Source organism: Zalophus californianus, chromosome 14 (genome assembly GCF_009762305.2).
Source record: "Zalophus californianus isolate mZalCal1 chromosome 14, mZalCal1.pri.v2, whole genome shotgun sequence".
Classification (NCBI taxonomy): domain Eukaryota; kingdom Metazoa; phylum Chordata; class Mammalia; order Carnivora; family Otariidae; genus Zalophus; species Zalophus californianus.
In genome coordinates, this window is record NC_045608.1 from 30,708,561 (window position 1) to 30,724,540 (window position 15,980).

Genomic DNA, 15,980 nt, shown 5'->3' on the forward strand with positions numbered 1-15,980 from the left:
AAAAGAACTACAGGCCAGTATCTCTGTTGAACAGAGATGCAAAAATCCTCAACAAAATATTAGCAAACCAAATCTAACAACAGATTAAAAAGAACAACTTGTCACAATCAAGTGAGGTTTATTCCTGTGATGCAAGGGTGGGTTGATATTTGCAAATCAATCAACATGATACATCACATTAATGAGAGAAAGGATAAAAACCATATGAACATTCCAATAGATGCAGAAAAAGCATTTGACAAACTACAGCGTCCATTCACGATAAAAACCCTCCACAAAGTAGGTTTGGAGGGAACATACCTTAACATAATAAAGGTCATATCTGAAAAGCCCACAGCAAACATCACACTCAATGGGGGAAAACTGATGAAAGCTAGGTCCTGACCCCTAAGGTCAGGAACAAGATAAAATGTCCACTCTTCACCACTTTTATTCAACACAGTACTAAAAGTTCTAGCCACTGCAATCAGACAACAAAAAGAAATAAAAGGAACCCAAATTGGTAAGGAAGAAGTAAAACTTTCACTATTTGCAGATGACATGATACCATATATAGACTACCCTAAAGATTCTACCAAAAAACTACTAGAACTGATAAATAAATTCAGTAAGGCTACAGGATACAAAATCGATTTCTATAAATTAATAATGAATAGCATAAAGAGAAGTTAAAAATCCCATTTACAATTGCAGCAAAAATAATAAAATACCTGGGAATAAACGTAGCTAAGGAGGTGAACAACCTGTAATTTGAAAACTCTAAAACACTGATGAAAAATTGAAAACACAAACAAATGGAAAGATATCCATGCTCACAGACTGGAAGAACAAATATTGTTAAAATGTGCATACAACAATAAGCAATCTATAGACTTAATGCAATCCCTATCAAAATACCAACAGTATTTTTCACAGAGCTAGAACAAACTATCCTAAAGTTTGTAAGGAACCACAAAAATCCCCCAATAGCCAAAGCAATCTTGAAAAAGATAACAAAACCAGAGGTACAACAACCCCAGATTTCAAGATATAAAACAAAGCTGTAGTAATCAAAACAATATGGTACTGGCACAAAAATAAACACTCAGATCAAGAGAACAGAATAGAAAGCCCAGAAACAAACTCACAATTTATGGTCAATTAATCTTCAACAAACAAGGCAAGAATATGCAATGGGAAAAGAGCCATGGTGTTAGGAAAACTGGACAGCAACATACAAAAGAATGACACTGAACCACTTTCTTAGACCAAACACAAAAATAAACTCAAAATGGATTTAAGACCTAAATGTGAGACCTGAAACCATAAAACTCCTAGAAAACAGCACAGGCAGTAATTTCTCTGAAACTAGCCAAAACATTTTTATAGCTATGTCTCCTGAGGCAAAGGAAATAAAAACAAAAATAAACTACTGGGACTACATCAGAATAAAAAGCTTCTGAACAGCAAAGGAAACAATCAACAAAATATATGAAGAACTAATATAACACCAAAAAACCAAATAATCCAATTTTTAAAAATGGGCAAAAGACATGCACATACATTTCTGCAAAGACAACATACAGATGGCTAACAGACATATGAAAAGATGCTCAACATCAATCACTGTCACGTTGCATTTAATCAAAACCACAATTAGATATCACCTCATACCTGACAGAATGGCTAAAATCAAAACCTTGAGAAAACAACAAGAGTGGGCAAGGATATGGAAAGAAAAGAACCTTCCTACACTGTTGGTGGGAATGTAACTAGCACAGCCACTGTGGAAAACAGTATGGACGTTCCTCAAAAAATTAAGAATACAACTATCATCCAATCCAGTAATTACACTATTGGGTATTTATCTAAAAAATACAAACAGAGAATACAAGATGGCAGAGGAGTAGGAGACCTTAGCTTTGTCTGGTCCCAGGAATTCAGCTAGACAGCTATCAAATCATTCTGAACACCTGTGAACTCAAGTGGAGATCTAAGAAAAGACCTGCTTCAATTCTATAAATAGAAAAGTGACCACTTTCTACAAACTACCAAAACTGAACCAGGAAGAAATAGAAAACCTGAACAGACCCAGCAAGGAAACTGAAGCAGTAATCAAAAATCTCCCAACAAACAAGAGCTCAAGGCCAGATGGCTTCCCAGGGGAATTCTACCAAACATTTAAAGAAGAATTAATACTTATTCTTCTGAAGCTGTTTCAAAAAACAGAAATGGAAGGAAAACTTCCAAACTCATTTTATGAGGTCAGCATTACCTTGATCCCAAAGCCAGACAAAGACACTACTAAAAAGGAGAATTACAGATCAATATCCCTGATGAACATGGATGCAAAAATTCTCACCAAGATATTGGTCAATAGGATCCAACAGTACATCGAAAGGATTATTCACCATGACCAAGAGGCATTTATTCCTGGGCTGCAAGGGTGGTTCAACATCTGCAAATCATTCACTGTGATATATCACATTAATAAAAGGACAAAAAAAAACCCATATTATCCTCCCAGATGCAGAAAAAAGCATTTGACAAAGTACAGCATCCTTTCTTGATTAAAACTCTTTACAGTGTAGGGATAGAGAAATATACCTCAATATCATAAAAGCCATATATGAAAAGCCCACAGTGAATATCATTCCCAATGGGGAAAAGCTGGCAGCTTTTCCCCGGAGGTCTGGAACATGGCAAGGATGTCCTCTATCACCACTGCTGTTCAACGTAGTACTAGAAGGCCTAGCTTCGGAAATCAGACAACAAAAAGAAATAAAAGGCATCTGAAGCAGCAAAGAAGTCAAACTCTCATTCTTTGCAGATGATATGATACTTTATGTAGAAAACCCAAAAGACTCCACCCCAAAACTGCTAGAACTCATACAGGAATTCAGGAAAGTGGCAGCACATAAAATCAATGCACAGAAATCAGTTGCACATTTATACATTAACAATGAGACAGAAGAAACAGAAACTGCACCCAAAACCGTAAGATACCTAGAAATAATCCTAACCAAAGAGGCAAAGAACCTGTACTCAGAAAACTGCAGAATACTCATGAAAGAAACTGAGGAAGACACAAAGAAATGGAAAAACGTTCCATGCTCATGGATTGGAAGAACAAATACTGTTAAAATGTCTATGCTACCTCAAGCAATCTACACATTTAATGCAATCCCTATCAACATACCATCAACTTTTATCACAGAAATGGAACAAATAATCCTAAAAGTTGTATGGAGCCAGAAAAGACCCCGAATAGCCAAAGGAATGTTGAAACAGAGAACCAAAGCTGGTAGCATCACAATTCCGGACTTCCAGCTCTATTACAAAGCTGTGATCATCAAGACAGTATGGTACTGGCACAAAAACAGACACAAAGAACAGTGGAACAGAACAGAGAACTCAGAAATGGACCCTTAAAACTCTATCGTCAACTAATCTTTGACAAAGCAGGAAAGAACATCCAGTGGAAAAATGACAGTCTCTTCAACAAACAGTGTTGGGAAAATTGGACAGCCACATGCAGAAGAATGAAAGTGGACCATTTCATTTCACCATATACAAAAACAGACTCAAAATGGATGAAAGACCTAAACGTGAGATAGGCATCCATCGAAAACCTAGAGGAGAACACAGGCAGCAACCTCTGTGACCTCGGCCACGGCAACTGCTTGCTAGACACATCTCCAAAGGCAAGGGAAACAAAGGCAAAAATGAACTATTGGGACTTCATCAAGACAAAAAGTTTTGCACAGCAAAGGAAACAGCTGACAAAACGAAGACAACCGACAGAATGTGAGAAGATATTTGCAAATGACATATCAGATAGAGGGCTAGTATCCAAAATCTATAAAGAACTTATCAAACTCAACACCCAAAGAACAAATAATACAATCAAGAAGTGGGCAGAAGACATGAACAGAAATTCTCCAAAGACGACGTATAAATGGCCAACAGGCACATGAAAAGTTTAAAAAAATGCTGCACATCACCTGGCATCAGGGAAATACAACCAAAATCAAATTGAGATACCACCTCACAGCAGTTGGATGGTTAAAATTAACAAGTCAGGAAACGACAGATGTTGGCGAGGATGCGGAGAAAGGGGAATTTTACACTGTTGGTGGGAATGCAAGCTGGTGCAGCCACTCTGCAGAACAGTATGGAGGTTCCTCAAAAAGTTGAAAATAGCTACTCTACAACCCAGCAATTGCACTACTAGTGATCACAAATGTAGTGATCCGAAGGGGCACGTGCACCCCAATGTTTATGGCATGTCCACAATAGCCAAACTATGGAAAGAGCCCAGATGTCCATCAACAAATGAATGGATAAAGAAGATGTGGTATATATACACAATGGAATATTACTCAGCCATCAAAAAAAGAAATATCGCCATTTGCAATGACATGGATGGAACTAGAGGGTATTATGCTGAGTTGAAATAAGTCAGAGAAGGACAATTATCATATGATCTCACTCATATATGGAATTTAAGAATCAAAACAGAGGAGCCTAGTGGAAGGGAGGAAAAAATAAAACAAGACAAAATCAGAGAGAGAGACAAACCATAAGAGACTTAATCATAGGAAACAAACCGGGCTGCTGAGGGGGGTGGGGAAGGGGTAATTGGGTGATGGACATTAAGGAGGGCATGTGATGTAATGAGCGCTGGGTATTATATACAATTGATGAATCACTGAACTCTACCTCTGAAACTAATTATACACTACATGTTAATTAATTGAATTTAAACTTAAAAAATTTTAGAAATTTTAGGGGCGCCTGGGTGGCTCAGTCATTAAGGGTCTGCCTTCGGCTCAGGTCGATCCCAGGGTCCTGGGATCGAGCCCCATGTCGGGCTCCCTGCTCAGCGGGAAGCCTGCTTCTCCTTCTCCCACTCCCCCTGCTTGTGTCCCCTCTCTCGCTGTGTCTCTGTCAAATAAATAAAAATAAAAATCTTAAAAAAAAATTTTTAGAAATTTTAAAGAGGGAAAATAAATTTAACCCAATCCAAAAAAAAAAAAAAACAGAAAACACTAATTCAAAGTCTACATGCACCCCTATGTTTATTGCCTCATTATTTAGAACAGCCTAACTATGGAGGCAGCCCAAGTGTCAACAGGTGAATGGATAAATAAGATGTGGTACACACACAAACACACACATAGGGGAATATTAGCCATAAAAGAGAATAAAATCTTGGAGCACCTGGGTGGCTCAGTTGGTTAAGGATCTGCCTTCAGCTCAAGTCATAATCTCAGGCTCCCTGCTCAGCAGGAGTCTGCCTCTATGTCTGCACCGCCGCCCCCAACTTGTCCTCTCTTTCTCTCTCAAATAAATAAATAATAAAAACGTTTAAAAAAAATTTTTTAAAGAAAATAAAATCTTGCCATTTGCAACAACTTGGATGGAGCTAGAAAGTATTATGCTAAGCAAAATAAGTCAGAGAAATACAAATACTATATGATTTCACTCATGTGGATTTTAGGAAATAAAACAAACAACCAAAGTGGGGGGGAAGAGAGAGAGAGAAAGAGAGATAAACCTAGAAACCGACTTTTAACTAGAGTACAAACTGATGGTTACCTAAGGGGAAGTTGGTGGGGAACTGGTGAAATATGTGAACCAGAGTACACTTAACATGATAAACACTGAGTAATGTACAAAACTGGTACATCACTATATTGTACACCTGAAACTAATATAACACTGTATGTTAACTATACTGTAATTAAAATTTTTAAAAAAGGTTGATAAAAACACATGGGTCAATAGTCCATGTGATTTTGTTTTAACATCTGTAATAAAAATACTATTTATAATTTCAACTATAAATCATTGTGAACCTTCTAATACAAACTAAATATTTAATCTTCCTTGAGAGAATAGCACAGAAAAAAATTCTGGCATATGGCAAAAGTTGGAATAAATGTGGCATCAAAGATCAGTGGCATCAAAGATCGGTGGGAAAAAGGCCACCCAGGCGCCACAATTATTCAGAAAATGGTGTGCTGGGACACCTGGGTGGCTCAGTCAGTTAAGTGTCTGCCTTCGGCTCAGGTCATGATCCCAGGGTCCTGGGATCAAGTCCCACGTCAGGTTCCCCGCTCAGTTGAGAGCCTGCTTCTCCCTCTGCCTGCCACTTCCCCTGCTTGTGCACACACTCTTTCTCTCTCTAACAAAAAAATAAAAATCTTTTAAAAAAGCAAGACAGAAAATGGTGTGCCAATGGGCAACTATCAAAAAGGGACAGATAAGCCTGTCACAGGAGAAGTAAAAACAAATTCTAGGTGAACTAATGATTAAGTATAAAGTGAAACTTCAAACAATATCTGATCTTGAGAAAGAAGCAACTAAGGAAAAAAATATATAGCAAAGTTGACTACCAATAGATAGGAATAAAAATTATTCAACTTTCATCAAACCAAAAAGCTGTAAATAAGCAAAATAGTACCAGTGGTTTTTAATGTTCTAACACCCAGCCCAGCAAGGCCAGGGTAAAACTATAACTCTCAATCACTAGTAATGGTATTATAACTTGTCACTGCCTTTTCAAGAGGATAATTTTGCAATCAGCATTAAGAGCCTTAAAAAACCTAGCCTACTAAAACAAAGGTCTGTATGAATTCAATGATTCCTTATTCACAATTCTATAATCCAAAAATATCTAAACACTTTGGCAGCAAAACCTATCATGAATTTATAATTATTTATCCCACTCAGCTCATCAGCCTGGCCTTCAAAGCTACAATTAATTTGGTCCCTTCCTATTTGCCTGAGTTTATTTCCCAAAATAGCTTCCTACAGGTGCTGTAAACCTGCCACACAAAACCGCAAGTTTAACTATTCTCCAAACATGGTCTAAAATGCCCCCACCATAGCGCCTTTACAGAAGCTGTCCTGCTTCCTGAAATACAATTCTCTTTCTAAATCTATGTTAAGGCCTATCATGGGTCTTTTCATAAAAAAGGAAAAACTGCATCCCCTTTTAAGAAAGCTTCACAGATACTTTCCTCAATCAGAACTAATTTGTCATCCTCCTATGATTCCTGCACAATTTGTACTGTTGAGGTATACTTAAGGTAGTCAGAGGGTTAGCTGTGCATCTCTTCTCTCACTTGGCAGAACTTTCAGAGAGGAGAGACTAAATATTTCATTATCCCCCCAATTTCTTGACATAGAGCTTTATATTCTGTACCCTAATGATAATAAACTGAGGGATGAGCATAATCATATCAGGATTCATAATAAATAAGTTTTCAAAAATTCCATCACTCAACAGAAGTGCCATGTGAGTGCTGGTAGGGAGGAGGTACAGAAGACAAACAAAAAGCTGGCATAGTAACTACTGAAACAAAGAAGTAGAAAGACTTGGAGACTAGGAAAACACAAGTCACTTTACAGTACCAGAAGAATCCTCCAAGCTTGTCAGTGATGTAAGTTTCTCATTTTCTAATAAACTAGTGTGGCTTAAGTCATTGTGTGGATTCTTGTCTTCAAAATGTTTTCGAGCAAGAGGAATAATAATCTGTAAGAAATAAAATGCCAAGTCACAGAAGCAAACTCACTACTTTGAAGACCACACTACAAGGTTGCAAAAAAGACCACCAATGTGATCAGTATTTGTAATTCACAATTTAGGCAATGAAGGTCTAGCTGTTTTATGTGTATCAATAACTTTCTTCCTGCCCCCATTCCACTTTCCTCCCCTGACCCACCCACTTGAGACATTGTTAAAATTTAACATCTCAAATTGAACGCACAAGCTCAGAAGACCTAGTAATATAGTTAGTACACTAATACCCAACTGAATTTGAACAATACAAGGCTTGGGGTAGGAAGTGAAGATAACAGTCAAGTTGGACTCTGCAATCTACATTGAAATCGCTGATTTTTCTGCTTCTCAACCCAGGGACAATATAATCCTAACAGCACACAGCAGTATGTTAAGGGCATTCAAGGCCCAGAATAAAAGGTAACGTTGCCTTCTACATGTCAACTTTATTTCAAAATCTTAGTATATATCAGACAATACCATCTTTAAAATTAGATTGCAAAATACACAATTTTTAAGATAAAAACAAGGGCTCTCCATACAATTGCATACTTGTAGAGAACAGTGCTGAACCATGCTCATAAAGATCTAAAGGTGTGGAAACAAAAAAAACAAATGAACAAAAAAACAGAAATAGACTCAAACACATCCGAGAAAAAAGTGGTGGTTCCTGGAGGGGAGAGAGTGAAACGATGGGTGAAATAGATGAATGAGAGGTACAAAATCCCAGTTATAAAATATGTAAGTCACAGGGATGAAAAGTACTACATAGAGAATACAGTCAGTAATATTGTAATAACTTTGCATGGTGACAGAGGGTAACTACACTTCTGGTGGAGAGCATTTATAATGTATACAGTAGTTGGGCACCTGGGTGGCTCAGTTGGTTAAGTGACTGCCTTCGGCTCAGGTCATGACCCCTGGGTCCTGAGATCGGGAGCCACATCAGGCTCCCAGCTTAGCAGGAAGCATGCTTCTCTCTTTGCTGCTCCCCCTGCTTGTGTGTGCGTGCTCTCTATCTCTCTGACAAATAAATAAAATCTTAAAAAAAATAATAATGTTTAAAGTTGTTAACTGCTTTGTTGTATACCTGAAACTAAAGAGAACATTGTAATATCAACTATACTTTAATTAAAAATAAGAAAGAGAGGTGCCTGGGTGGCTCAGTCGTTAAGTGTCTGCCTTCAGCTCAGGTCATGATTCTAGGGTCCTGGGATTGAGCCCTGCATTGGGCTCTCTGCTCAGCAGGAAGCCTACTTTTCCCTCTCCCACTCCCCCTGCTTCTGTTTCCTCTTTCGCTAACTCTCTATCAAATAAATAAAATCTTTAATAAATAAATAAATAGATTGATAGATAAAAATAAATAAATAAAAATAAAAGTAAGAAAGCTGGGATGCCTGGCTGGCTCAGTGAAGCATGCAGCTCTTGATCCCAGGATTGTGAGTTTTAGCCCCATGTTGGGTGTAGAGATTACTTAAAAAATAAAAAATCTTTTAAAAAATTAATCAAATAAATTAAAAAGAGCTTATTCTCACCACTCCCCTCGCCCCCAGACACACACACACACACACACACACACACACGTCAACTGAAGTAGTAGCTCCCTCTGGTCTACATTTCCTAACGTATTTCTTTTCCTTTCTTACTTTGTCATCTCCTTTTTATTAGTATCTCATGTTCCTATACTTGTTTTGCTGCTTTCCAGTTTTATGGTTTCTCTCTTACTATTAATAATTTCTAATATTTTCTTCAGCCATTCTAAAAAAATAAATTTCCTACCATGAAGAAAAGTTATGTCCTTTCTCTTTAGAAACCATGTCTTCTTGTTCAAGAAATCATGCTTTCTAAATTTCAATTTGACTACACTTGAACTTCCTTTAAAAGCATTTCTCAAATTTGAAAGTTGTTAGTAGTTATATACAAGGAGCAAGTGTATAGAGCAGGGGTCGACAAACATTTTCTGTAAAGAGTCAGCTAGCAAAATATTTCAGGTTTTGTCAGCCTTAGTTTCTGTCACAACTTCTCAACTCGGCTACTGTAGCACAAAGCAGCCCTGAACAAAACAGAAACAAATGGGCATCACTGTGTTCCAAAAAAACTTTACAGAGACAGGCAAATAAGCTACAGATTGCCAACCTGAAATAATTCTTTAGACCTTTTTGTTTATATTTTATAAATACCAGACTCCAGGCCTGAAATCCCTATTAAATGTTTATGTTGAACATGACCTGTTGGTCTGCTAAGCCCCCCTTCTTTTGAGGAGTCCATCTCTTTTTACATCATGTGGACTTGGTGGGGCTATCAGCTGCATTCCTCTCTGGACATATATATGTACACTGATGTATACACACACACACACACACACACACACACACACACACACACACACACACACACACACACACACACACACACAGAAGTGGACCTAAGTTCAGGCTCAACAAACAGTATTTTATTCCAATCTACCCCCTCGGCACAGTGATTTACATGGGAGAACATATGACCCAAGTGAGCTCATTAGAGTTGTTGTCTCTTTTTTTTTTTTTTTTTTTTTAATTTACCCTCAAAGAAAGTTCACAGTCTTCTTTTTTGGTCACGAAAGTTAAGAATGTAGGCTTAGGTTGCCTACAGTGAAGACAGCCTCCTGATTATTCAATTACTGAGTGCCAACTATGTGCCAGGCACTCAAGATACAATAAACAAAACAAAGGGGGTGCCTGGGTGGCTCAGTCAGTTAAGCGTGTGCCTTGGGCTCAGGGTCATGATCCCAGGGTAATGGGATCAAGTCCCGCGTGGGGCTCCCTGCTCAGCGGGGAACCTGCTTCTCCCTCTGCCTGCGGCTCCCCCTGCTCGTGCTCTCTCTCTCTCTCTCTCTCTCTCTCATAAATAAATAAATAAATAAAATCTTTAAATAAAATAAACAAAACAAAGAGAAGCCCTTACCCTCCTGGAACCATCTTTCAAGAGGGAACCAGCAAAGAATGAAGTAGAGCAAAGGTGGAGAAGTCCTAATGACACAGGAAGCCCTAGACCAAGACTACTTTCACATGCTGATTACTTGAAGCAGTAACATGGATTTCTGCTATTTTTCTAACTAAAATTACTGCTATTTAACACTTACAGATTCAAAATAGAAACTTTCACTCTCCTAATAAGACACCAGAAATTGGTAACATATAAAAGATTACCTTGTTCTCCTTATTATTCATCCATGGTTGTAAACAAAAATCAACAGGTGAGTCTGTTTGAGAAAACAAAAATAACTGAGACCAAATTATTTTATCAACTAAATACCCAGTAACCCCTAAAAATTACAAATTAATGAACTAAACATTTTTCCCCTAAGTAGAATAGAGCACTTTTAAGTGATGGTATAGGAACTTATCACTGGTCAATTTAATTAAAAAACTGTCAGGGTGGAGAAATATGAAAAATTATACCAATATGCCAAAAACCCTGAATATGAATCTAATCAAACCTTTAAAGCTAACTTTTCCTTTATAGAGGATATAGGGAAGAGAGAAACAAGAAAAATGACAGCATGACTAAGCATACAGACAAATCCAAATCATGGAACACTCTACAGGGGACGGACTGAGTTTTTTTCAACAGGAACTGACTTAGGACACACAACAAATAATACAACGTAACATAAGGTAACCTTCTTTGGACTCCAATTCAAGCAAACTAACCTGGATGATTAGTAAAATGAACATGGACTAGAGTACTATATGATAATAAAAGAACTGTTAATTCTGTTACAGTGTTAACAGCGCTGTGGTTATGTAAGAAAATATCTGTATTTTTAGAGATGCATACTAAAATATGTAGGAATAAAACAATACTTGAATTTTAAAATATCAGGAAAAGTAATAAAAAAACAGAAGGGAAAAAGCAAACATGACTAAATCTTATACTACCTGAGATTGTGGGATAAGTATATGAGTTTTTCTTAACGGATATAAAATTTGCATACCATGAAATCACCACCTTCTTAAAGCATTCAAAACAGTGGTTTTTAGTATATTCTCAAGGTTGTGCAACCATCAGCACTCTTTAATGCCACAATATTTTCATCATTCCAGAAACACACACTGTACCCATTAGCAGTCATTCCCCATTCTCCCCTTCCCCTGGCAACCACTAATCTACCGTCTCTATGGATTTGCCAATGCGGTGTCTACAGATGTCTGTGGACGAACAGAATCTTACAACATGTGGCCTTTTGTATCTGTCTTCCTTCACTTAGCCTAATGTATTCAAAGGTCAACCATATTATAGTACACATCAATACTTCACTCCATTTCATGGCTCAGTAATACTCCACCATATGGACACACTACATATTATTTATCCATTCATGATTTGAGTTGTCTCCACTCTATCGCTATTGTGATTAATGCTGCTATGAATATTCAGGTACAAGTTTTTGTGTAGACATGTTTTCATTTCTCTTGGGTATATACCTAGGACTGGAACTGATGGCTCATATGATAGTGCTATGTTTAATGTTTTGAAGAACAGTCAAACTACTTTCACAACAACTGCCTCATTTTACATACCCACCAGCAATGAATGAGAGTTTTAATTTCTCCATATCCTCACCAACACTTGCTATTTCCCAACTTCTTGATTATAGCTATTATAATAGGTGTTAAAACGATTATCTCACGGTTTTGATTGCATTTCCCTGATGACTAAAGATGTTGAACATTGTTTCATGTGTTTATGGGCCATTTTACAACTTCTTTAGACAAATGTCTATTGAAAACCTTTGTCCATTTTACAGTGTTTTTTTATTGAACTGGAAGACCTAAAATCTGGATGCCAGTCCCTTACTATATACGATCTGCAAATATTCTCTTCCATCTTTGTGCTGCCTTTTCAGTCTTTTAAGTCTTTTGAGGCACGAAAGTTTTCAATTTCAATGAAGTCCAATTTACCAATTTTTTCTTTTATTGTTTGTGTGAGGAGTTAATACCACTCTCACTACTTTCATACATATTTAACACTTTTCATCAAGAGAAATACAAACAGCCACTAAGGTTTTTAACAAAAACATACAAAGTACATTCATTCATTAATCCTGTAATATGGGCTAAGTACTGAACCACAATTTGGAATTACATGCTATCTTCACTACATAAGAATACAATACACAGTTTAAAAATATTTAGCTTTAATTTCTCTGACAAAAGAGAACATACAGTACTTAGAAGCAATCTGAAAGCAGAGCCTTTAAGTTATTTATTTCTTACAATCTTCCCCTAAATTTGAAAACAACTGTTCAAATGACTCCAAAGCATTCAACTTGGTTTTCTTAGAAACAATAATTTTAGAATTTATAATTCACCAATTTATACAAAATAAATTTAGGAACAAAAATGACTAGTGGTAATATCAATTAATTGGGCGGTGGGGGGGGGAGTGTGAAAGGTGTGTCTTAAACACGACATGTACTGCGGCCATCTGACAGCATGGTTTCCAAAGGAAAGGAGCTTTCAGCTTAATCAGTGAAGACAATTAAAAGATTAATCAAGAGGACGGTGGTCCAAGATGGCAGAGGAGTAGGAGACCTAACTTTTGTCTGGTACCAGGAATTCAGCTAGATAGCTATCAAACCATTCTGAACAACTAACAAACTCAACAGGAGATCGAAGAAAAGAATAGCAGCAACTCTATGAACAGAAAAGTGACCACTTTCTGCAAGGTAGGACACACAGAGAAGTGAATCTGAGGCTTATATGGAAAGACAGACTCGGAGGGGGAGAGGGGAAGGGGGAGGCATTCTGTCAGCCGGGTACCAGCAAGTGACAGAGCGTAAGGGCACAAAATCAGAACTTCTAGAAGTCGGCTCCGGTGAGGGACGTCACTCTGGTGGCTAACCAGAGGGGGTGGGGGGTGGAACCCTCACTGGGACAGTGTGGTCTCAGGACCCTCGGGGTCACTGAAAGACTGGGGGTGCCTGAGTGTGGCAGAGCTCCCAGGTATCAGAGCAGGGAAGCCGGCTGCAAAGAGTGAGCCCAGGAGTGGGCTCTCAGCTTGGGGTTGCCATAAACCATGATCCGCAGCACAGTAGGGCCCTTGCTCTTCAAGCAGGGACCCAACAAGCGGCAGATCCGGGGAGACTCCCCTTCCTCCCCTGGGAGGAGCCTCATGAGAGCCCATTGCAGGAAATCAGCTGGGTTTGGAGACTCCAAACAGGGCTGTGTGCCAGAGATAGAAATGCTTGGTCATAGGCCGGGTAAGCACGGAGTGTGGCCAGAGACCAGGGAGACAGGAGTGACTGACGGCTTTTCTCTGGGGGCTCACTGAATGGGGCCGCAAGCTCTCGGCTCCTCTGGGGCCAGAGATTGGGAGACTGCCATTTTCATTCTTACCCTCTAAAGCTGTGCTGAAAGCCTTCAGGGAAAAGAGCTACCGAGAGCAAACTGGAGCAGACTGCTTAGCCTGGACCCTGGCAAAGGCACTGCAATTCCACCTGGGGCAAAGACATTTGAGAATCAATGCAACAGCCCCACCCCCAGAAGATCAGCAAGAATATCCTGCCAAGACCAAGTTTAGCGATCCATGAGAACTGCAAAACTCCAGCGCTAGGGGAATACGGCACAAAGAAGTCACGGCTTTTTTCCCATGATTCCTTAGTTTTTCAACTTTAATTTCTTAAATTTTCTTTTCTTTTTTGAATTTTTCTTCTTTCCTTTTTCAACCAACTTATCAATTCCTTTTTAAAAACCCTTTAATTTTCATTTTTACAGTCATATTCTAACCCTTCATTGTACTGAACCTTATTGTTGGTATATATATATATAAGATTTTCTTAGTTTCTGCAGTTTCTAAAAGACCAAAATATACCCAAAATCTAGTGTATGATTCTATTCTAGTCACCTAGCCGATCACATATTTTTTAATTTTTCTTCCTTCTTATTTCAACTGACTTATTATTTTTTAAAATCTTTAATTTTCATTTTTCTAGTCATATTCCATCCCTTCATTGTATTTAACCTTATTTTTATGTGTGTGTATTTATATATAAGTTTTTCTTACTTTAAAATTTTGGGATGCAGTTTCATCTAAAAGACCAAAATACACCCAAAATCAAGTGTATGGCTCTGTTCTACTCACAAGCCTGATCATATTCTTTTTTTTTTTTTTCCCCTTTTCCCCCCAGTTTCGGGTCTCTTCTGATTCATTTAGTGTATATTTCTCTGCAGTCGTTGTTACTCTTTTAGCAATTTGTTCTCTTGTTCATCTATTCCTCTCTGGACAAAATGACAAAACAGAAAACCTCACCTCAAAAAAAAGAAAAAGAGGCAGTACCAACTGCCAGGGACCTAATCAATATGGACATTAGTAAGATGTCGGAACTAGAGTCCAGAATAACGATTATAAAGATTACTAGCTAGGCTGGAAAAAAGCATAGGAAACACTAGAGAATCCCTTTCTGGAGAAATAAAATCTAACCAAGTGGAAATCAAAAAGGCTATAAATGAGGTGCAATCAAAAATGGACACTCTAACTGCTAGGATAAATGAGAGAATTAGTGATATGGAAGACAAAATGATGGAGAACAAAGAAGCTGAGAAAAAGAGAGATAAACAACTACTGGACCACAAGGAGAGAATTCAAGAGATAAGTGATACCATACAGTGAAACAATATTAGAATAACTGGGATCCCAGAAGAAGAATGAGAGAGACGGAAGGTATACTGGAGGAAATTATAGCAAAGAATTTCCCTAATCTGGGAAAGGAAACAGGCATAGAGAACCCCCCTCAAAAATCAATAAAAATAGGTCAACTCCCCAACATATAATAGTAAAAATTACAAATCTCAGAGACAAAGAGAAAATCCTGAAAGCAGCTCAGAACAAGAGGTCTGTAACCTACAACAGTAGAAACGTTAGATTGGCAGCAGACCTATCCACAGAGACTTGGCAGGCCAGAAAGGACTGGCATGATATATTCAGGCTGCTAAATGAGAAAAATATGCAGCCAAGAATACTTTATCCAGCTAGGATGTCACTGAAAATAGAGTGATAAAAAGCTTCCAGGACAAACAGAAATTAAAAGAATTTGTGATCACCAAACCAGCCCTACAAGAAATATTGAAAGAGGTCCTCCAAGCAAAAAGAGAGCCCAAATGTAACACAGACCAGAAAGGAATAGAGACAATATACAGTAACAGTCACCTTGCAGGCAATACAATGGCACTAAATGCATATCTTTCAATAGTTACCCTGAATGTAAATGGACTAAATGCCCCAATCAAAAGATTGTACTAGAAGTCCTAGCCTTGGCAATCAGACAACAAAAAGAAATAAAAGGCATCTGAATCAGCAAAGAAGTCAAACTCTCACTCTTTGCAGATGATATGATACTTTATGTGGAAAACCCAAAAGACTCCACCCCAAAACTACTAGAAGGAATTCA

General features: G+C 38.0%; 1 protein-coding gene across 15 annotated transcripts in view; it reads right to left on the reverse strand.

Annotated features, from left to right (window-relative positions):
• The window catches only part of LOC113912299 (nucleoporin SEH1), a 175,844-nt gene that overhangs the window by 108,929 nt on the left and 50,935 nt on the right, over positions 1-15,980 (reverse strand). For 14 of the 15 annotated variants that reach the window (XR_003516796.2, XR_003516797.1, XR_003516798.1 and 11 more), the window contains 2 exons: positions 10,738-10,790; positions 7,402-7,522 (listed from right to left, as the gene is read on the reverse strand). Coding sequence is in view for 11 of the 15 variants with exons in the window: in XM_027575271.2 (XP_027431072.2) it covers positions 7,402-7,522; positions 10,738-10,790 (174 nt within the window). In the remaining 4 variants the exon portion in view is untranslated. The remainder of the gene's footprint in view (positions 1-7,401; positions 7,523-10,737; positions 10,791-15,980) is intronic. The other variant, XR_003516799.1, reaches the window with a different exon arrangement.